This window comes from Mustela lutreola, chromosome 7 (genome assembly GCF_030435805.1).
Source record: "Mustela lutreola isolate mMusLut2 chromosome 7, mMusLut2.pri, whole genome shotgun sequence".
NCBI classification, from domain to species: domain Eukaryota; kingdom Metazoa; phylum Chordata; class Mammalia; order Carnivora; family Mustelidae; genus Mustela; species Mustela lutreola.
Genome location: NC_081296.1, coordinates 74,404,176 through 74,428,156, shown reverse-complemented (window position 1 = coordinate 74,428,156; position 23,981 = coordinate 74,404,176). Strand labels below are relative to the sequence as shown.

Here is a 23,981-nt window from a genome sequence, read left to right as displayed (position 1 = left end):
GCTCCATTGAGAAAAACTGTTTATTGGCTTTGTATGCATGTGTGCGTGTGTGTGTGTGTGTGTGTGTGTGTGACTTGCTCATGTCCCTCCTCAGTTTTTAAATGACTTTGTGTTTGCGTGTGCATGTGTTCTGTTGAAATGTAGCAGTTTTTTCTTTTGTTAATATCTGTTCCAGATAGGAGTTCTTTGACAGTAATGTGTATTGTAAATATCTTCTCACTTTTTAACCTTTTAATTTGTCTTTTGATGAATGGAAATTTTTTAACTGTAGTCAAATTTGTCAATCATGGTTAGTGCTTTTTATGTTTCCTTTAAGAAATCTTTCCTGTGGGGGGCACATGGGTGGCTCAGTTGGTTAAGTGGCGAACTCTTGGTTTTGGCTCAGGTCATGGTCTCAGGGTCCTGGTACTTGGGGCTCTGCACTCAGTGGGGAGTTGACTCAAGGATCCTTTCTCTCCCTCTGTCCCTCCCCTTGCTCATGCACTCGTGTGCCTTCTCTCTAAAATAAATCAATCTTAAAAAACAAACAAAAACTAAACCTTTCCTATTATCCTGTGCTGCCTTCTAAAAGCTTTAATACGTTGCCTTGTACTTGAGTTTTACCATCTCTCTGGAATTGCTTTTTTGTTAGGGTTTTTCTGATGGGTCTTGCTTGTTTACATGTGCAAATGAACTTTATAATTAACTTGTTCTACTCCTGGAAAAAATCCTGAGAATACAATAGAATACAATCCTAATTTTTATTAGGATCACATTAAACATATGCATTGACTCTCTCCCAGTTCTTAGGGAGAATTGATATTATTATGATGTTGAATTTTTTTTTATCTAAGAATATAGTATGCCTTTTAATTTGCTTAAATCTATTTTTTTTTTCTCAAGAGTGTTTTGGAATTTTTTATATTTAGGTTTTTGCACAAATCTTGTAAAATTGATGCTTAGATATTTTTGCAATAGTAAGTAGGGTATTCATTTCTATTATTTCTTCTTGAATAATGTTTGTACATATAATTTCTATATTTTTTGTTATAACCTGTTACGTTTTAATTCTCTTACTGTTTGTAGTAATTTTTCCATTATATTTTAGATTTTACTAGATAGGATTATATCATTTGCTAGAGGAGATAATTGTAGCTTTTTTGTTTCAGTTATGCTCCAAATTGTTTTCTCTTTAAGGTTACATTAGAGTCCTTCTTTTTATTAGGATATTGATAGTGTGAATGCTGTTTTTCGAAGTGATCATACTATTTCGCATTACCAGAAGAAATGTCTGAGGTTTCAGTTGTTATACATTTTTGTTAAAACTTAGTGGTATTAATCTTTTTAAATTTGTAGTGTGTGTAGTGGTAATCTTACTGTGGTTTAATTTTTATTTACCTAATGACCCATGATATAAGCATCTTTTTTTTTGGATTGATTGATTGATTGATTGGAGAGAGAGAAAGAGAACAAGTGCACGAGGGAGGGGAGGGGCAGGGGCGAGAGAATTTTAAGCAGGTTCAGGGCCAGGGTGGAAGGCGCTAACACTGGGCTTAATTTGACAACTCTGAAATCATGACCTGAGCTGAAATCAGCAGTTGGACACCGAACTGATTGAGCCACCTAGATGCCCCTCAGCATCTTTTGATGTGCTTCTCTTTCCCCCTTTTTTTTTCTGATGTGCTTATTTGCCATTTATATATGTCATTTTGTCTTTATTCCAGGGTACATGCCCTTTCTCTGATATGTATGTTGTGAATATTTTCTTCTGCTCTGGTTTTCCTTATCACGTTCTTAATGTATCTTTTGAAGAGCAAGAGCTTAAGTTTTTATGAATTCATATTGATCAGTTATCTCTTTTAAAAGAGTTCATCGTTTTTTGTTCTAATGTACCTGTGTCACAGAAATTTTCTTAGGACTTTAGAAATTTGATTGTTTTACCTCTTATATTTATATCTATGGTCCATTATAAATTAGTTTTTTAGTATGATATGAGGTAAATGTAAATGTACAGAATAGGCAAATCCCTAAGTAGAAGGTCCATTAGTGATTGCTTGGAGCTGTGAGGACAAGCAGGGGTAATGAGAAATGTATGAGGAATGTAGGTATAGGATTTCTTTTTTGGGATGTTGAAATGTTCTAAATTAGGTTGTGGTACTGGTTGCACCACTCTTAAATTTTTTCATATCAATATCCAGTTGATCTAATACCATTTGTCAGAAAAACTTCTCTTTCCTCATTGAATTGCCTTAGTATCTTTGTTGATAATTAATTGACCATTTATGGCCCGTTTCTGTACTTTCCATTCTGTTCCCCTACGCTTTTGGTTAATAACAGTCTTGATACTGTAGCTTTACAGTAAAGTGTTGAAATGTTTTGGACAAGTCCTTCAACTTTATTTTCAAAATTGTTTTGAATATTCTAAGTTCTTTGCATTACAAAATGAATTTAATGATTAACTAGTCAATTTCTACAACATAGTCTACTGGACTTTTAATTGGGATTATGTTGAATCTGTAGACAAATTTGGAGAGAATTGACACCTTAAGAAATTGCTATTTGTCAGTTATACCTAAATAAAGCTGGAGGAAGAAAAAAAATGAGTCCTCCAATTTCAGAACATACATGTTGTACCTCTCTCTTTATTTATGTCTTCTTTAGTTTCTCTCCAGTAATGTTTTGTAGTGGTTTTTTTTTTTTTTTTAAGATTTTATTTATTTATTTATTTGACAGAGACAGAGATCACAAGTGGGCAGAGGGGCAGGCAGAGAGAGAGGAAACAGGCTCCCTGATGAACAGAGAGAGCCCAATGTGGGACTTGATCCCAGGACCCTGAGATCATGACCTGAGCCGAAGGCAGAGGCTTAACCCACTAAGCCACCCAGGCATCCCTGTAGTTTTTCATAGATGACATTTTCTGTTAAATTGAATAATTTTCTTTAGCATTTCTTCTAAGCTTCCTTAGATGATGTCCTTTTATTTCCTGATTATAGAATTCTGGGCCAATTGTTCTTTTATTTCAGCATTTTAAAGATATGTTCTTGCACTGTCTCTGGCCTTGGTTTCTGAAGAGAAATCTGTTGTTATTTGGACCATTATCTTGTGTATAATGTGTTGTTTTACTTTTGTTGTTTTCAAGATTTTTTTCTCCTTTTCACACTTTGATTATGATGTGTCTTAAGTGTGTGTGTGTGTGTGTGTGTGTGTTTTAGTTCATTTGGGGTTCACCAAGTTTATGGAAAATGTAAATTTCTTGTGTCTTTTACCAGACTCCTGGAATGTTGACCATTATTCAAGTATCTTTTCTGTCCCTGCTTCTTCTCTCCTACTCTAGGTCTCTAATTATACAACTTAAAATTTTTTTTTTTAAAGATTTTATTTATTTATTTGACAGAGAGAAATCACAAGTAGACGGAGAGGCAGGCAGAGAGAGGAGGAAGCAGGCTCCTCGCCAGAGCAGAGAGCCCGATGCGGGACTCGATCCCAGGACCCTGAGATCATGACCTGAGCCGAAGGCAGCGGCTTAACCCACTGAGCCACCCAGGCGCCCCACAACTTAAATTTTTTTATATTGTCCCATGGTTCCAATTTTTTTTTTCTGTTTCATTTTGAATAATTTCTGTTGAGCTATATTTAAGTTTACTCTTTGTTCTGTTATCTGAGTTTTATTAAACTTGTCCAGTGAGGAATTTTTTTTCTTTTAACTTTTAAATACTGTATTTTTCTGTTTTTTCCTTTTTTTCCTCTTTTTCAAAGATTTTATTTATTTATTTGACACAGAGAGATCACAAGTAGGCAAAGAGGCAGGCCGAGAGAAAGGGGGAAGCAGGCTCCCCACTGAGCAGAGAGCCCAATGCGGGACTCGATCCCAGGACCCCGAGATCATGACCTGAGCCGAAGGCAGAGGCTTTAACCCACTGAGCCACCCAGGCGCCCTGTCAAATACTGTATTTTTCAATGATAACATTTCTTTTTGGTTCCTTTATAGTTTTTATTTGCTGAGAATTCCTATCTTTTCATCCGTTTTAAATATGTTTCCCTTTATTTCATAGAACAGAGACATAATAGGTGCTTTAAACTTTGAAAACTCTTTGTGATAGCTCCAGCATTTTCATCATCTGTAGATTTTTTTTTCTTGCAGATTGGTCCATTTTCTTGGTTAGTTGCATGTCGAGTAATTTTAGATTATGATCAGGCACACCTTGTTGTATTGTGCTTTGCAGATACTGTATTTTCTTTACAGATTGGCAACCCTGCATCAAGCAATTCTATTGATGCCATTTTGCCAACACTGTTTGGTTATCTCAGATCTCATGTCTCTATGTCACATTTTGGTAATTCTTACTATATTTCAAACTTTCTTATTATATTTGTTATGGTCATCTGTGATCTATGATTACAACTCGCTAAAACTCAGACAATGGTCATCATGTTTTAGCAAGAAAGTATTTTTTAAGTAAAGTTTGTATATTGTTTTTTAGATATAATGGTATTACTCACTTAGTCGACTTCATTTGAGTCACTTTACTGCATTGTTTGCTTTACTGTGGTGGTCTGCAACCAAATCTGTGATATCACCTGGGAATGCCTATATTAGACGTTCAGATTTTTAAGTTGTGTAAAACTTGTATGGAGTTTCAAATCTCAGTTTATTTGTCTAAGCCTTTGCCACATTGATCTGAATCTGTCTTTATATGCATAGCTCAGAAGTTAGTCATTGTGAGATTTGTGTGTGTGGTTTACATTTCAATTAAATTCTCCAAATATTTACTCTGCAGGTTCGTGAGTCTGTTCTGTGCATGCATAGCTCAGGGCTTAGACTGAGGCATGTATACATTTATGCACAGAATTTATGACTCCTTTCGCTGGTTCTCTCCTCTCCAGGAGTCTTCCTGCACTCTCTCTTTATCTTGGTTTTTAGCAATTTGATGTTAATATAACTTACAGTGGTTTTTTTCATTTTCTGCTTGAGATTCATTGAGCTTGTAGATTTTAATAGGGTTTTAATTTTCATCAAATAGAGTTTTGGTCATTAAAAAAATATTGGGTTGTGCCTGGGTGGCTCAGTCCTTCGGCTTAAGTCATGATCCCAGGGTTCTGGGACTGAGCCCTTTGTTGGGCTACCTGCTCAGTCAGGAGTCTGCTTCCCCCTCTCCCCTGCCCCTCTCCTACTTGTGCTTATTTTCTCTCTCTGAAATAAGTAAAATCTTTAAAAGAATAAACAAATTTTTTTTTGGTCCCCTTCCCCTCTCCTCTTCTGGGATTTCAGTTACAATGGGGTTAGAAAACTTAACATGCTTAGTATATTTCTCTTTTAGTCTTCTTTCTCTCCGTGTTTAATTTTATAGGGTTCTATTGTTATGTCTCTATGTCTGCTGATCTTTTCTGCATTAATAATTAATGTTAATTAAATAAGCTGTTAATCTCATCCAGGGTATTTTTCATTTCAGATGTTGTAATTTTTCATCAAAGTTTGGTTTGGGTCATTTTAATATCCTTTATTTCTCATTGTGTTCGTGTTGTTTCTCTTACCTTAACATATGAAATATAATTAGTTCTACTGCCAGCATTATTGCTGGGTCAGTTTCTATTGACTGATTTTTCTCCTGGTTGTGGTTTTTATTTTCTTTCCCTACTTGCATGCCTGGTAAATTTTGATTGGATGCTGAACATTTTGAATTTTATGTTTGAGATGTTAATCTTGTTTAATTTAAAAAATATTGTTATTCTTTTTCTTTGGCACACTTAAGTTTCCTGGAATCCATTTGGTCCTTTTAAGGCTTCTTTATAGGTTTTTGTTAGGTCAGATTTAGAGCAGTCTTTATTTAATCTGGGCCTAATTTGGCCCCATTACTAAGGCAGTATTTGATATTTTGTGAATTGGGTCTTTCCACTATGGTTCTTTGGAACCTGCAGTGTTCCCAGCCCTATTTCTTTGCTGTGACTCTTTCCCTGGCCTTGCAGTAATATTCTCACATGGATATACAGATCTCTAGAGCTCTTTCTGTAGTTACCTTTCCCATAGTATTTCCCTCATCAAATTCTAGCCATTTTGTCCTTCCCAAACTGAACTCTGCAACTTGGTAAGATTACTAGGCTGCCTTTGGCTTTTCTCTCCCTGTGCTGCAGGCTGGAAACTTCCTGGGGAGAAAACAGGAATGAGCATAGATAGGGCTCACCTTGTTTTCCTTTCCTGAGGGCTCATTATGCTGTGCTGTCTGTTGTCTAATGATTGAAAATGATCATTTCATGTATTTTAATTGGTTTTCTTGTTTTTTAAGGCAAGAAGAGAAATTCGGTACTATTAATCTATTACAGCATGGCGCAGATTTCTCCTTCTCATTCCAGTTTTGAAATTTATTGAAACTAAATTTGGAATTAAATTAGCGTGGCTTTTATTTTTGTTATTTTTGCCCCAGTTGCTCAGATAACCACCCAGATTTGTGTATTAATAAAAGAGATACAGAAATTGTTAGGATGACTAGTTTCTTTCTTTTTTCACTGCCTCCTTTATTTTTGTGTTGTTTCTCTTCGATTCATACAGGGCATGTATATAAAGCATGCAACTTAACCAAAAGCAAAAAAAGCATGCCATACCGAAGTTCACATGGTTCAACTCTTTAAAGTGAGGCAGGTGGTCTAAGCATAATCATAGTCTTATCAATAGACTTATATATATGGGGACATAGTGAGGGTTATATCGTTGTGTATGAAAGAACTTAAAATTGTTTTTGAAATACTAGTGTATAGTTGTATACATGGTCACAAAACGTGGTCTCAACTGCAGTCAGTTATTTTCAAGGACTAACCATGCTTGATTTGTTACTTGCTTTAATATTAAATGTGATAATTTCTCTATTAGCAGTATACAGCAAGAAGAGCCAAAGGATGAACTTTCCAAAGATGAGGTCATTCTGAAGCTGAAAGCGGAAGTGCAGCGTTTGCTGGGAAGCAACTCTGTGAAGCGTCACCTGGTGTCTCAGTTACAAAATGATCTCAGAGACTGTCGCAAGAAAATTGAAGGTTTCCAACAAGCAGAGAAAGATGAGAAAAGCATCATAGTTGAGGTTTGTAGAATTTGTCGTCAAAAACCTATTTTTAAAAAGTTAAATAACGAAAATGTTTACAGTTTTCACATTTAAATCAAACCTTTGTCTTCCAAGGTTTCATTTGACATTATTTAGAAGTAAAGTATAAAGAAGGGAATGCCACATAAAATATTATATTTTCTAGTTCCTCCTGGCAAATTTGTGGTAAAATCTCAAATGAGATGCTAATTAGGTAAAATTCTTTTACCACAAATCCAAGGAAACAGTCTATGTAACAAATTACCTGTATTTCCTCAAGATTGGCTTGTATCAATGATGTTGCTGTGACCTTAAGTTCTTCATAGCTAGATCTTTCAGCATTTTGTCCATAAGAATTCTCTGGTCCGTGCTCCTGTAATCCTCATTCTACATAAGGAAATTAATTATGTAGTGGTGGTGGTATAAGTGGGATCCGCACAGAAACCAGTTAAGTCAGAATCATTGAATCCACTTTTATAACCTTTAGTTAGTGTCCTCACTTTACAGATGAGGAAAATGAAGCTGGAGGAAGTAGTAATTTAACCAATGGGTATTTTTTTAGATGAACACTCAAGTTCACAGTCATCTGATTAGCCCATGGTCACCTTCAAACTATACCTTTACTTATTTCCCACATTTCTAATGAGCTTTCTACTTAGTCTGTAACATTAGAAAGCAGGGTTGGGGGATATATAGAGTAAGAGCAAACTCTTCAGCTTAAGGTGTTTTTTTGTTTGTTTATTTTTGGTTTTTGTTTTTGGTAAAGCTATTCTGTGCAAGGTCTTATGGGGTGCAGTGAAAAGAAACAATTGAAGGAATTTAGAATCTAGAACTACACTATCCTAATAGCAGTATAATGGAACCACCTATGTAATTTAAAATCTTCTAGTAATCCCATTAAATTAAAAGTAATGGTGAAATTAATTTTAAGAATATATTTTATTCGACCCAATATATTAAAAATACTATCTTCTCAGTATGTAATCAATATAGAATTATTAATTAGATGATTTACATTTTCTATGTTTATGCCAAGTCCTTGAAATCTAACATGTATTATCTACTTATAGCACATTTCAATTTGGACAAGACACATTTCTTTCTCGATAATTTTTTATTTAATTTCAATTTAATTAACATATGCTATATTATTATTTTCAGAGGTAGAATTTAGTGATTCATCCACATCATTGCAAATGGCAAGATTTCATTCTTTTGATGGCTAATATTCCATTGTGTGTGTGTGTTTGTGGTTTGTGTACCACATCTTTATCCATTCATCTGTCAATGGACATTTTTCAAGTGCTCTATAGCCATATGAGATTAGTGGCTACCATATTAAACACTACAGGTCTGTAAGGAGATGGATATGTATGACTTTGTGTAGTAAGGATGATGCTAGTTGCTAAGTGCTCTGAGATGGAATAACTAACCAGGCATGTTTGTAGTGAGGTCTTTAAGGAGAAAATGTTTGCTCTCTCTCCTGAAGGATAAATGCAGGAGAGAAAGTAGGAAGAAACATTTCAGCAGTGAGCAGAAGTATATGAGAGGTTGTAGCAAATAAGCTGATGTAAGTAGGGAGTAGGGTATGTGACTGAAAGTCTATACTGTATAAACTCAATCTTTCTGGAATCTTTGAAGCCACAAGTATATAGATATTATATCAGTTTTTAGAATAATATTAAATCCTGACATTAATGTTATAATGTTGAGTTTCTCTGCTTGCTGTAAGGATGTTAAGAGAGAGAACATGTCAATTTAAACTTCCTCAGATATCTTTCTAAAGAGAATTAGGTCATCAAAATCCTTTCTTAAAGTTTTTCTAAGTATTGAGAAGGCAAGCAAGAATATGTACTATGTAATCTTACTTAGCATGTTTCCTTTATGAACATTTAAAAGTCTTACTATTTTTACTGCTTTATAACCTTGTAGTATATTTTATGTTTGCTCATATCCATTTTATACAGAACAATTACAGATTATCACAAAGAGTCTGTTGTTTTTGCTTTCATGTCATTTGACTGTTCCAACAGTGCTGCTCTCTGACATTTCCAGGATCATAAGTGATGAAGGTTAGTAGCTTGTCCACATGCAGCACTATGCACTGATTGGGAGTGGACCAAATCCTCTGCTGTTCATTCTAATTGAACAACTGGGCCATTAAGGTAGAATGTAGTAAAGTTCTTCAGAAGATCAGTCTAGCAGTCAGGACCCATATCCACATGGAACTTTTTGTTAGCATAATAATAAAACACAGAGGCCTTTCTGTACTGACATTCAGTAGAGATCATTACCTAACTACGAGCTGTGGTTAAAGCCGTTAAAGCCATACTCTGATTCCAAGGTACTTGATAGACAGTGTTCAATAGCTCAGAAGATTCCTAGCTAGAATCTTTTTAGACATAGAAATTAGGAAGACAATGTGAGAATTGGTGTATTACATGTCTTATTTTCTTGAAGGTAATGTCTTTAGTATTCCAACTTTAGAAAGAAGTTTCATTGTGACACTCAAGTGGTGGTTTTCTCTTTAAAGATTTTCATTTCATAAGTATCTAGTGTCTGTCTGCTTGCAGTGTGATAATATGTCAAAACTGAGTGTCATAGCCATGGAAATTGTTTTCCCATATATCAGTATGATGTTATTTTCAATCATTTCATCTCATAGGAATAAAAACTCACCAATGGGGAAGGAAGCACAAATGAATAACATAAACTTTATAAAGTGGGGGCCAAGTTAAAAAAAAAAAGGCCATTCTAATGAGTCCGTAAAATCCTTGAAAGTCTCATTAGTACCCCTACATTTAGAGAGAAGGTAACAGTAGGTATTGGTAGCTCTTCTCTTTTCTGACTCGAGTAAAAGCATGGCTTCTGGGCAATGATGGCAAGTGAAAGGGAAAGTCAACAACTAGAGCAGTCTCCCTGTAAAGAAAGGCAAATGCTATGAAATGGAAGACTGAACCAGAACCTTGGTGTTCCGCCACCCCACACATGAGTGAGATGCACATTATCTCCCCAATAAGGAGAATGAATCTCAATACAGGATATTTTTCAGACATTGTGAAAGAGAGCTCAGACTTAAAGTAAATACATAAACCAACAAGTCAAATGTAGTAGATATTTAAAAAAAAAAAAAAATCTCTGTGGCATCCACAATGAATAAAGAATTCATAAAGGTATAAAGGTAGGTAAGGAAGACACTTAGAGGTGAGAGGAAAATAAGTCCTGTAAACAGACAAATTTCAGAAGATGAAAAACAAACAGTGAAGGTTATGTAAGAGGTTCTGGTATGATGGCAATGCAAGAAATGCAAATAAAAACAATAGTTGGCTACCCTTACCCCATCAAGTACAATAATTATTTCTAGAGAGTCACTGCCATTGGAGGCAAAGAGAGTTGGACAGATTCGCTCAGACTCTCCAACCGTGTACATTTGCATGGCCTTGTGGGAAACAACTTGCCAAAGTCTGTCATGACTCAAAAATTGTACCTGTTGAATAAAATACAGATCTATGAGTTAATACTGGTTATATAAACAAATAAGTACAGAAATAAAAGAGATGTTAAACTTGGTGTAAGATAGAGAATAGAATATTTGCATAGTCAAGTATCTCTTCATAAGCTACTTATTCCTAATAACAAGTAGAGAAATTATGACTTTACAGTGAAGGTGCCTGCGGACACCACCTTCATTTATTGACCATCATCAGTGATGACACAAATTGACATCCTCTGTTTCCTAAAGCACACACAAGTCACTTCTGTGGTATTCATGACAAAAATGGATGACCTGAATTTAATAATGAAGTAATATCAGAGAAACCCAAATTGAAAGACATCTTACAAAATAACTAGTTGATACTCTTCAAAAAAAATGTCATAGGTTTGAAAGACAAAGACTGAATTGTCCCTAGATTGAAGGAGACTAAGGAGACATGACAATTAAATGCAATGTGGAATCGTTGATTGGATCCTGAATTAGGAAAATGGACGTGAGAGAAAAATTGGAGAATTTTTTTATAGGGTCTGCAGATTAGTTAATAGTACTATATCCTTGTTAATTTCCTGGTTCTGATCATTATACTGTGGTTATATTTGGGGATGGTGATAAAAGTTATATGGAAATTATTTGTGTTTTTGCAGTTTCTTTGAAGGTATGAAATTCATTCAAAAGCAGAACTTAGAATTTTTTAAAAGCCTGAAAAGCTTTTGATTTCTTTTTAACATTTAGACTAAAAAAGAGACCTCCGAAAATGGAACTAACCAATTATGGCCTGGCTCTTCTGATATGATTGTCAAAGATGACATTCTGCGACTTAAAAATGAAATTCACGTTTTACAACAACAAAATCAGGTGATTAAAAAAGTTTCCTGTATTTTGTGAGAATTCTTATGACCTCATTAAATTCAAAGGATATAACAGACTTCTCAAAAATCCAGAGACAATGTATTTAGTAGACAGGTTTATTAGTAGGTGACTAAGGATTCCAGTTATTCCCCTTTTTTGGTCATGAGGTAGTAGTTTCATGAGAAGGTGATTCCAGTTTCTTGTCTATAGAGAAACATGGCTACTAGAGGTGTTCTTCTCTTGACCAAAAAAATTAAACCTTGTTTATTTATATAGCTGTGAAGATTATTGAATTCTAAGACTTATTTTAAGACTCGGTCAGCTAATACTTCTCTGGTTAAATGTTTTCATGTCATACAGTGCAAAAGGAATTCAAAATTTTAAATCTTAACCCTATCAGAAAGCTACTTGTCAAATAAATGAAGCTATACTCTTACAGGGGTTATAAAGAGACTTTGTAGAATTATGAAAATGATTCATCAATGTTACAGGGTAGAGATAAAGCACAGAGGATCTTAAAAGATAAGATTGGACTAATCAGTGAAAATGATGTTTATATCCTCTAACTACTTTATTCTTTTGTATCTAGGAACTTAAAGAAACTGAAGAAAAACTGAGAAATACAAATCAAGACTTATGTAGTCAGATGAGACAAATGGTACAAGATTTTGACCGTGATAAACAGGAGGCTGTGGATAGGTAAAGTCTACATAGAGATCTAATGCCTGCCTCCACTCTCTGCCCTCCTGTCCCTGCTTAGAAAAAAAAGAAAGAAAGATTCAAGAGAAGTTATGGAGTGAACCCTCCCTGCTGAGATCTTAGAAGAAGAGGGAGTCCCTGGCTTCTCAAATTAGAATTCAGAACACATTTTCCATGGGAATGATGTTGTGTAGTGGGTTGGGTTCTATAGCATCATCAAAACTAGTTCATTGAAATAGTATAGCTTTATGGTTTTTATAGACTGTCTGGGAAACTATTCTTTATTAGGAAGAAATCTGTGGGAGGAAATATGTCTTCCAAATACCAAATCATAAACTTGGAAACAGATTTTTGGAGCATAACTTACTTGTGAGTTGGGTACTTCTAGTATTTACATTTAATCTAGATACCTTGGAATTTTGGAACTATACCCTATTTCAATTAATTTTTTGTCAATAATCCTCAACCAAAGACCATTATCTGTGTGAAGGATTGGGGCATTTTCTTGTCCAAGTTTCTAATTTTTCTCTAGAAACAGAGGAAAGATGATTTTGAAGATTCTTTAAGCTCATCAATTGGGAATTAATTATTACCACTTTTGGTTGGGGAAAACCAACCTGACCTTGATTATAAGTTGCATCAGAGGGAGGGAGTGGATAGGGAAGGAAGGAAAAGACACCAGTTCATGTTGGTGTTTCTAGTAACACTGGGTACTGCCACAGATTCTACTGTCTGTTTTCTGTTTCTAGGTGTGAGAGGACTTACCAGCAGCACCATGAAGCCATGAAAGCCCAAATTCGGGAAAGCCTCCTAGCAAAGCATGCTCTGGAGAAGCAGCAGCTCTTTGAAGTTTATGAGGGGGCTCGATTGCAACTTAGGTAAGAACAGGAGCGTGTAGCTACCCTTTACGCTGTAGAGACAGTATTCTGTTCCATACTTGAGAGGAAAATTGTTTTGCAGCCCTTGTATTATTTTGTGGTCATTTAGTTGCCGGTTTTGTGTATCCAAGGTCTGACTTAGACAAGATGAATAAGGAGATGGCTGCTGTGCAAGAATGTTACCTGGAGGTGTGCAGAGAGAAGGATGACCTGGAATCGACTCTCAGGAAGACCATTGAAAAGGAGCAACAGGCTCAGGAGAAGGTATGGGACAAGTTCATGTTCTCTTTGTTCCATCTCATCCCTCTGGCCTCACTATTGTTGTGGAAACCAATGCACTTGTTGTCTTGTGAACTGGGGAAGGCATACGAAGTCCCTTTGCTTTTGGCTATGTCACATCAGTATAGCTCACAACGTATAGTAAGTATTGAGATGGTTAGTAAAGCCTAAGTAGAAAATGTCGTACATATAGAAGAAAAGGATTCTTCCTTACATACTTATTCTAAGAGGCAAAACAGGGTTCTAAAAACAAACAAACAAATAAATAAATAAGAATGGACCCAAGTCACTTTGACTCTGAAACCCAGGGATCCTTGTTTTGCAGTCATTTGTTGGCTGCAGGCAAACCTGCCTAGTCCTGTGAGCACTGCACAAAATATTCCCTCAGACACATTTTCCTCTGACCCACTTCTCTCTCAGTACCTAAGTATCATTTTCTTCTTCTGGGAAGAAGGGCAGGAATTTGAACTTGGAACTTATGGAGCTATGGAGAGCAAGGTCACACTGTTAGTGTGACCCAATCTTTCAGGGAATTTCTCATTTTTAGGGAAGCCAGAGGGGCTACTCTACTTCCTCCTCCTGCCTGAATCTTCGAAGTTGCTATTGGTGAGTGTCCAGGAGTAAAATCACATGTAAATAGTCACCTCTCTTTCTTCTCTGTCCTGGCGGGAGTCTCATCCAGACACACGTCTGACTCTCCCTTCCACTTTGGACCAGCCTACAGACCACAATTTGAAAGCCACCTGCGTCAAGATTAGAAAATATTTTTAAAGGCGTGAGTAAATGTTCTATACAGAGGTTGTCTGAACAAAGTTACATTAAAGCAGGCTATTGCTACTACAGACTTAAAAAGAATTAGTAAAGAGCAGGTGAGGAATTCAGCTCATTTAATATTTTGATTATTTTTGAGTAGATTAGTATGATAAAAAAAAACATGCCATGTACACATATCATCTAATGGAAAAAGAACTTCTAAAGGGAGCTATTTGAGTTAGTGCTGGCAGTATAAAATTTAAAAGGGATATTAAATTACTTAGAAATTAAGAACTTTTCAGTAATGTTTAAAAAAATTAAAATGGGGGGAGATCTCTACTAGGATTATTTCTTTTTAAATATATAAATTGACAAAGAACAGAAGAACACTTCTCTCAAAGAGGTCATTCTTTTCAGGAATATATTTTTTGATACTTTTAAAAGAATCAGTTTAGCTATAAAACTGGATCTCCTATAATGAGCCACTTGCAGTTAACAGCAGATATGACACTGGCTCATGAATGCTTGCGCACCACAGCAGGAAGGAAAGTTAAAACTGCGATTTGGCCCTTCCAAAAAACTTAGAGGTTAAATATTTTTCTTTAAAAATTTCAAATTGTCATACAGTGAAATTGACTTTTAATCTGGTTTAGAGTTCTATACACTTTTAACACAGGATTTAACATAGGTATGGAGTGATGAGGGTATAGAAGACTTACCACCCTACAAGACTGCCTTGTGCTAGCCCTTTGTAGTTATATCCACCCCACTGAGAGGGCCCAAGTCCTTAACCACATGAGAAGTAGAATTCATTCCTTCTCTGGGAATACCTTAGTTTTTTATTTAGACTTACACAAACCTGTTATAAAATTTAGTGATCTTCGTAAGTCAGACAGAACAGAATTTTAAGTTTGAGAGAAATTTATTAATCTTTTCATATCCTCCAGAGGTAGGCAAAGATATACCAATCTGTTTTCCTAGGAAATGTCTCATACGCACACCATGGAAGACTCTTACTAAACTCAAGCAAGCTAGGGAACTTCAGGGTAGTCCTTCTCGGCAGGACATAGCCATTTTCCCTGCAGTTGGCTTTCAGGTCAGTAACTTAGTCTGGATACAGAATTTATAAGATAGGTAACCCCAAGAATCCTAGGGTTTATTTTCCTGTTCCATATATGTTCTTTTCTGAAACACTTATTGAGTCAGACTGTGGGTTAAGTAGAACTCAATTCCAAGTTTTAAAACTTTTATTAAAACACAGAGAACTTCCCTCACATGTTAGCCTGGCTTGTTCAGAGAATGGGAAAAATGTAGACACAGAGCCCTTCAGACGGTAGTAATCATTGGAGGTCATGAATTTGCAGAAAAGGCAAAGGTGGGCAGTATTCCCATTCATAATGTCATTTCCATATACCTTAAGACTCATTTATACAAATTGTAATACATGCTAAGTCATTCCTTAGAAGTTAGAATTCTTTTGCTCTCTTGGGCATGCAAAGTTTAAATGTTTTAAAGCTATCCAGAAATTTACTTTCCTTTAATGATAAAACTTTAAAAATTAGGTATTCCCGTGTAGGATGTTCAAATGGCAGGTCCCCGGTGCTCAATAGGTCTATTACTTTACTTCTATAAGGAAAGGAAAGCAAGGTTTTCCTCATTGTGGTAGATTGCAAAAATGGCCACATGTTCTTCCCGTCAGTGAATGCTGTGACTTTGTGGCTATTCTCAGTAAGAAGTGGTCTATTTGTCATCCCTTGAATCTGATCTTAGCTGCGTGACTTACTTTGGGCAATGGGACATTAGTATACGCAAAAAGAGCCTTAAAACGCACTTGTGCATTGGAGCTTATAAGTTTGACACTCTGAGGAACACTGTGACCACCACCATGTGAATGATCTGGGATAACTTGCTGGGTGATGACCCATGTGACCAAGTCATCCTTCTAGCCAGACATTAAGCTAATACCCAGACATGTGAGTGAGGCCATCTTAGACCATATAACCTCAACTGCTTGCAGAGATCAGCAGCATTGACTTAGGTCAGAACCACCACCCAGCTGACCCAGAGAATCATGAGAAATAATAGATGTTTGCTATTTTAGTTTAGTTTTATTAAATTTTGGCTGGCTTACTATGTAGCAAAGCTGATCTATACACAAACATACAAATACACAGAAAATTGGTAGCAGTTTTCTGTTGAGTCTAAAGGAAATGTAGATTCATATGGAAACAACTCCTGAAGGATAGATGTACACAAGTAAGATAATTTGAGGATTCTTTCTAAAGTCAACAAAAAATAACAGTGATATGTGATATGAGCCTAGACAACTCAGCCATGTGATGGAGACTGTCCTATAGTATTAGTACAACTGTAGTTTCCATGACTTGAGTGTGAGTAAATGGATCCTTTAGTTACCAGAGAATTTCCGAAACCATGCAACCATGCAACACTGAGCAAAACTAGGTGGTATCTTTTTGGCACCTGCCATTGGTAGAAAGGCATCAGACGGCAATCCAGACCAAAATAAGCCAGGTCAGGTGTGAACCAGAAAAAAACTCAGACAACCAGCTAGTCCTAAATCGAAACTAATGGTAAAGAGACACCGAGCCCGAGCTCTGTTGCTGCTTGGCAGTAGGAATGGCACATGTACACTTCTCAGGCATGACATTCTGTGGGCTTCAGTGGGATCTCAGTGGAATGTCCAGAGAACCATTTCTGAAAATTTCCAAAACAAAACTGTTACAGGTTATTTCGACCCCTGAGTGGTAGACCTTTATTAGAGTTTTTTGATCAACTGGATTCCTAGAGTAAGTAGAGAATGTTATAGTAATACTTAAATTATTAGACTTTATCTGGCCCTTGATATCAAATATCAAGCTATTTGATAATGCTTTAGCTGGTTGTGATAAAAAATTTTGTCTTTGGTAGTGAAAAAAAATAATACCAATCTGAATTTATTATAGGATGCGTAACTTTTAAGATAGAGCAATAATTTTTGACTTGCATTGGATTATAAGTCTTTGAGAAGTATACATTTTATTTCTGGGCTATAATATCTAATGAGTCCCGTGATGGGTAAGGTGTAAATGTAAATGTCAGTTTCACTTTTTTAAAAAGTTGGTGTTCTGGGAATTTATTTATTGAATAGTTAGATGCTTTTTCTTTTTATATAGCCATATATACATTTTTTTTATCCAATATTTGAGGTCTAAGGTCTTCACAAGACAGTTCACTAAGCAGATAGAGTTAGCATGTAGGAAGATCATTTGTCTCTGTTGCTATTACGTGCATGTAGCCATCATTTTATATATTTGACTTGAAGAGTATTAGTTCGTACAGAGATATTTACTTGAATTTTGTTTAAAGAGACAGCTATTGGAGGAAAGAGAAGAATATGTAAGCAAACTGCAGGTGGATCTTGAAGAAAAGTACCAAGATACCCTAATGATGGAAAAGAACAAGTGGCTGAAAGAACAAGAAACTGATATTAAGCAACAGGTTGAAAATGAAGTGGTGTTAGCCAAATCACTCTGGGATGAGGAGCAGAAAGAGGTGTGGGTTAAAATTTCTTTCTAGTCACCATGTTTAAAAAGGGTAGTATTAACTGTAGAGAACAGTTTTTCCTGAACACAATTTTTAATTGCCAAGTACATACGTAATCATTTATTTTATGTCTCAGAATTGGGCCATTGGCAGCTTACACTAGTAAGCTTTTATTTTTTTAAAACTCCCCCTGCCCCGTAACTCTTCAACCCAATTCAGGATATAATGGATTTTGGAGGAGCACTTTTTTTTTTTAGTATATGTGCTGCCGAAGCGAGCACTGGAGGAGCACTTTTTTGATTCCTCAAAATGAAATCCACATCTAATTTCATATTGGGGAATGGTTCAGATAACTCCAAAACAGTCTATAATAAGAAATAAATACCCTGTATTGTAGATTAGAAGAAAGAAGTAATGACTAGACAGGCTCAGAAGCACAAAACATTACCTTTGTTACCTAAGTAGCAAATGAGATTGCTAGTAGTTTTCTACAAAATTTAGAATCAGTTTATGATCTAGAAAACTTAGAAATGAAATAAATTTTCACGCTTATTGAAATTAGGTTCTTTTAAGCACAAGATCGCTATTAATTGGAATTGGTACCACCTAAAAGTGGATTAGTAGACCACTGTTCTTTCTTTCAGCCTTTCCTGCTTTCCACATCCCCAAGAGCAATTCATCAGTCTAGTGCTGGCACCTGAAATTCTTTTACTTGTCATGTTTTAATATAAAAATATATATTCTAGAATATATATGTTGTATGTATTTATATATATAAAATCTGGGTAGCACAATACAAATTCCCTATTTTTACATTGTCGCAAATTGTTTTTCGCTGAATTTGCTCACCAGTTTTTACAAGAATGAGATAGCTAATGTTTTGGGGAGACTGTCAGGAAAGCATAAACCCTTACAAAGGTTGCCATTTCAAATGAACCAATACGATCTGGGAATGTGGTAGCCAGGGAAGTGGTTCGAGAACTCTGGATACCCAGAAGGTAGAAAACAGGAAAAAGAAAAAGCAAGTTCTGCTGTATCACATTTTTGCCTAAGACTGACTGTGTTTGGATGCATCGTAGCATTTTGTTGAAAGTAGAAAGCTATCATTAAAACACTCTTCTGACTTACTTGTGGAGCACAAGGAATAACATGGAGGACAGTGGGAGATGGAGAGGAGAAGTGAGTTAGGGGAATCAGAGGGGAAACAAACCATGAGAGATTGTGGACTCTGAGAAACAAACTGAGGGTTTTGGGGGGAGTGTGGGAGGGTGGGATGGCCTGGTGGTGTGTATTCAGGAGGGCACGTACTGCATGGAGCACTGAGTGTGGTGCATAAACAATCTTGGAACACTGAAAAAAATAAAGTAAAAACAACAACAACACGTTCTTCTACTCTGCCTCCCCACTTCTTGAATTTACAGTTAACTCTAACACTAGAGCTTAGTATCATAACAAGATTCTAATCTATTTAATAAATAGAACTGTTTTTAGATTGTTCAGTTTTAGGTTGATTAATTAGATTTAACTCAGTCCTTGCTTTGTGGAAAGCCTGGTGTTGATGGGGAAAAAACCACATATTAATAGAAGTTTTCTTCTAAAAAAAAAAAAAGGAATCATGTCATCTTTATAGTGGCGGTGTCAAAGCTTCCAGAAGGTTGCATCTTGAGAGCGAGATAGCCTAACCTTATGCAGTACACTTAAATCCTCCATGTGATTTATGTCATGTATATACACAGTAACTTTCAGGATTTACTTGAGAATATATTTTCATCAACCAAGTTTCTAAATCTCATGTAATTACTACAACAATGTCTAGATGGTTTTCAAACACAGCTGTGGTTGCTCTTTTGGCTAGCTATTAATTCTAGTTTTTGCTTATTTGAGTATTTTTTTTGTATGTTTTTTCTTCTGAAAACAGATCAAACAAGAACTTATTCAACAGCTTGAAAAGGAGTGGCAGTCTAAGCTGGATCAAACCATAAAGGCCCTGAAAAAGAAGACCTCAGATTGTTGCAGCCAAACTGATCAAGTTACCGCCATGGATGTTATTGCCAAGAAAGAGATGGCAATCATGCTAGAAGAACAAACGCGGAAGATCCGGCAAGATTTAGAACAAGAGAAGGAGACAGCTATCAGTGGGGGCTTGAAAAAACTTGAGGTTGAATTAGAACTCAAATACTGTGAAAATATTGCCAAACAGGTAATATTAATGCTTTATTATTGCAAAATTATTGGAACTGCCTATTAATGAAAACCTGTAAAATGGTACCATTGAACTTGTTTGTAACTTTATATATATATATTTTTGAAGACTTTATTTTTTTTGACACAGATAGAGAGAACACAAGCCGGGGGAGCTACAGGCAGGCAGAGGGAGAGGGAGAAGCAGGTTCCTTGCCAAACAAGGAAACCGAAATAGGGCTTGATTCCAGGACCCTGGGATCATGACCTGAGCCGAAAGCAACCGCTTAACAGACTGAGACACCCAGGCACCCTCATAACTTTATATTTTAAAAAAATTTTTATGAATTCTAGGGTAGAGAACCTCATATGTTGTCACTAAAATTTTCTTCATTATATTTCTGTCACAAAGCTTTTACTCCCTTGGTTTTTCTGTGTATTCTTTAAGTTTTCCGAATATTTGCTCCTTTTGCAATCTAGCATTAGGATGATCAAGGTTAAAGGTGGTTTTACAGCTGAATGAAGCACAATTTCACTATGTATCTTTCATATCTAACTTTACAGAAAATACTTCACTGAAGTAGTTCTAGAAAAACAAACTTAAAGCAAGTAAGCTATTTAACAGTATTTACATTGAGACTTGCAGAGTTGAATCTGCAGGCATGCCCCTCAAATGGGACATTGTCAATCCCATATCCTGCCAGAAAGCGGTGCCATTGCCTCCCCTTGGACCAAGCACTCAGACAACTAGCTCCCATTTAACTGGGCCATGTTACTTGGTTTTCAAAAGTGTCATACTGAGAAAAGTATAGCTCTGTATAAATGGAATAAAGAATTAATACTTTTTTATCTGTATTATTATGGTGATTTTTTGGTTTCAGGATGCCTTTACACTTTCAAAAAATGTAAGACCCTAAAGAGCTTTTCTCTGTGTGTGTTATACCTATTTACTGTATTGGAAAATAACTTTGAGAAATTTTTAAAAAAAGAATACTGAAGTGTGCTTGCCATTGGCTGTCAGAGCAATGAGATGCTATATAGCATGTAGCCTCTGCAGCATTGTGTTGTCCACACATGAATGAGTGGGAGTGAAAAAAGAAAAGGTCTGAATATTATTTTGAAAATAGTCTTGACCTCACAGAGCACCTGACAGGATATTTAGTCCCTCAAAGGTTCCTGGACCTTAATATTAACATTCTTTAGTTTATATTTACTCTTTTAGAGCTATCACTGATTAAAAACTCTTAAAATAATTCCTGAAGTAATATGTTAAAAAAGTATATTCCACTTTTGATAAAAACTTGACATTCTGCTTCTTTGTTAAATTGTTCTGTGATTTTATAGGGAATCCTTATGGAATGGAAACATAGGCAGATATATATAATGGTATCAAGGGCATCTTCTGTCAGTTAAATAATTTCCTGAAATGTTTAAGGTTTGAACAGAGTTAAGAAAATGTTCTACAGACAAAGAGATATGTTTAAGGATACTGCTCTGGTGTATATCTAATCACAGATCTTGTGAAGAAAAATAAATAACATGATGTAGTAGAAAGGAAGTAGTCATAATAACTTTTTAAGGAATATAAATTTCTATAGGAACTTTATCTTTTCCCCATAATTTTAACTCCTTGGAATTTACCTGTAAATATATATAGCATTTTACAAAAACAGTTCAGCCCCTTATGTCAACTTGGTTTCTGTATGTTTGTATGGATGTGGGTATATGTTTGTCTGTGTGTATTTCAAAATAAGGGAAGAGTACTTAATTATCTTGTGGTAACCTGTGACAGATTTACAACCATGTAGCCCTCATAATTCTTCAGGTCTTACATTTTTGCCTGAATCGATGCATCACCTTCATTCTTTAGTTGCAAACTCACAATAGACAGGAAAACTTGTTCTGGGACAAAGCTATAAAAAGTATCGGTGTGTGCTGGCATGTGTTAATGTGTTTATATGTAAGGCAGGAGGACTGTGGATATGGTTGGTGTGCTACTAGACAGCAGCTGACCTCAAGTAGCATTCCTGCATGTCTTCTCCTTTTTCTCAAGAGAAATAGGAGTTTTTTGGAAATGGCATTGGTACCTTGTATGAAACTTTCTAATAGTAGTATTGACCGTCGAACATTTATAGATTTCTGCTTGTTGTGGTGGCATTCACTTGGGGCAGTGTGGGAAGTTTTGAACAGAAGGATGAGAACCTACTGTTGGGGGTCAGGTGGAGTACTAGAAGTCTCACTGTAACTAATGTAGTATGGTACAGTGTGAAATACACATGAAATTGTAGTAGCTATTTGCAAATGGGCTCTTTCTGAAGGTTAATACCTCACTTTACCTCTTTCTCTTGCAATAACCAATTGCAGGTGGAAACAGCTGTGCAAAATGCTCGTCATCGATGGCTGGAAGAAATGCCTGACCTTGCAGAGTATAAAGCACATGTCAGAGCAGAACAGAAGAAGTGGGAAGAACAACAAGACATCACTGTGGCCAGACGGGTAAGCGCTCTCCTTGAGAGATGCTTCACAACGGCCTCTCTCCTGACCTCCCAGCTTTGTCCAGGGAATTTGTATCTACTCAGATGGTTATGGAAGGATTAAGTACAATCATCCATGTTGAACATTAGCTCAGAGCCTGGCTGATGATGTCTGTTATCATCATCAAGATATTGAGGGATAAAGAATATATTTTAGGATCCTGAAACTCTCATAGTCAGGAAGGTAACCTTAACTGTGAAACTGAATCCCATTTGATCTTGCCCTATCATTAGGAGAAATTCGGAGCAGGTATTTATCTGTTTATTAGTAGTCGTGCAGTATCCTTTCACATGGTTTGTTCTCTGTGCTCACTCAGTAGTCTTATAGTCTTGGAAAATAGCCAACACTCCTTTCCGGATACCTCATGTTTGACCAGAAACAAAATCATTTTGCATTCTCCCAATTTATTAGAGTAAACCAATTCTAATCAAAATGACAGTAAACTGAACATGGTTTTGAAATTTGACACAATAATACTAAAATTTACTTGGAAAGGACTAGAAATTTTTTAAATGTTCTGGAAAAGAAATAGTAGTCCAACCCTAACACATAATAGAATATGTTGGAAAATGACAATTCAGTGTTGAGTCACAAAAAGAGAATTCTTTTTGAGAATTCTGTATTATACATACTTCAGAGATAGGACCAACTGTGAATAAAAGCTTAATTGTTTCAAAACAAGGGGATAAGGAATTATTCCATAATAAATACTTTTACGATAGCCAGAGAGCAATTTGGAAAAATTAAGGTTACCCAAGCATGCATCACAATAAAGGCTAAATTATTAAGAAGTTAAACATTTTTAGGGCAACCCTCTTGGGTCTCTCTCCAGGAGCTTTGTACTATCAGTCAATAAACTTAACTATCAATAGGTTTTGCTTTACTGCCCACCAAAGAAAAGAAAAAAGGAAAAAAGAAAAACATTTTAAATAAGCACATAGGGGAAAGCAGGGATATTTTAGATCTTTACCATAATAACTCAATTTTGGGACAACAGACGTAGTAGCAAAGATAGATAAAGTAAGTAGATAAAATAGGTACAAACATTTAAAACATTTTTGCTTTTATAATTAAAAAAAAGTGACAGGATAATAAAAAGGAAAATGAAGGAATTAAACACGGGAAACGATGGGGCACCTGGGTGGCTCAGTCATTTGAGTGTCTGCCTTTGGCTCAGGTCATGATCTGAGAGTCCTGGAATCAGGACCCCACATCGGGCTCCTTGCTCAGTGGGAAGTCAGCTACTTTCTCTCCCTCGGCCTGCCACTCTGTCCACTTGTGCTCGCGCGCTCTCTCTTTCTTTCTCTTTCTCTCTCTCTGTCAAATAAATAAATAAATAATCTTAAACATGAGAAATGTTAATACTAATACACGATAAAAACAATACAAATTTATGAGAAAAACAAGAATCTGTGGATAAGTACAGCAGAAAATGGACATACAATCTTCATGAGAAGTCCAAATAACAAATTTAGGGTACTATTTTATGCCACATGTGTAAATTCTGTCTTCTTAATTATAATACAAAAGAATACATTGCAGTATTAAGTACATACTGTTGTCCCAATATTACAACCATTTTGGAAAATAATATGTGCAACAGACATTGTGAATTTTTCATATGTCATATTTATAATCTTATTCCACAGGTTACTTAGGGAAATAATTCAGCACAAATAGACTGTTCTAACATTCTTCTTAAGTTACGTGATAGTACACACT

General features: G+C 35.8%; 1 protein-coding gene across 5 annotated transcripts in view; it reads left to right on the top strand.

The window, feature by feature from the left end:
- Positions 1–23,981, top strand: part of CEP152 (centrosomal protein 152) — a 91,650-nt gene that overhangs the window by 42,602 nt on the left and 25,067 nt on the right. For 4 of the 5 annotated variants that reach the window (XM_059181481.1, XM_059181485.1, XM_059181483.1 and 1 more), the window contains 7 exons: positions 6,842–7,046; positions 11,275–11,397; positions 11,981–12,090; positions 12,840–12,968; positions 13,100–13,232; positions 19,462–19,743; positions 22,089–22,220. In XM_059181481.1, coding sequence (XP_059037464.1) covers positions 6,842–7,046; positions 11,275–11,397; positions 11,981–12,090; positions 12,840–12,968; positions 13,100–13,232; positions 19,462–19,743; positions 22,089–22,220 — 1,114 coding nt within the window. The remainder of the gene's footprint in view (positions 1–6,841; positions 7,047–11,274; positions 11,398–11,980; positions 12,091–12,839; positions 12,969–13,099; positions 13,233–19,461; positions 19,744–22,088; positions 22,221–23,981) is intronic. The other variant, XM_059181484.1, reaches the window with a different exon arrangement.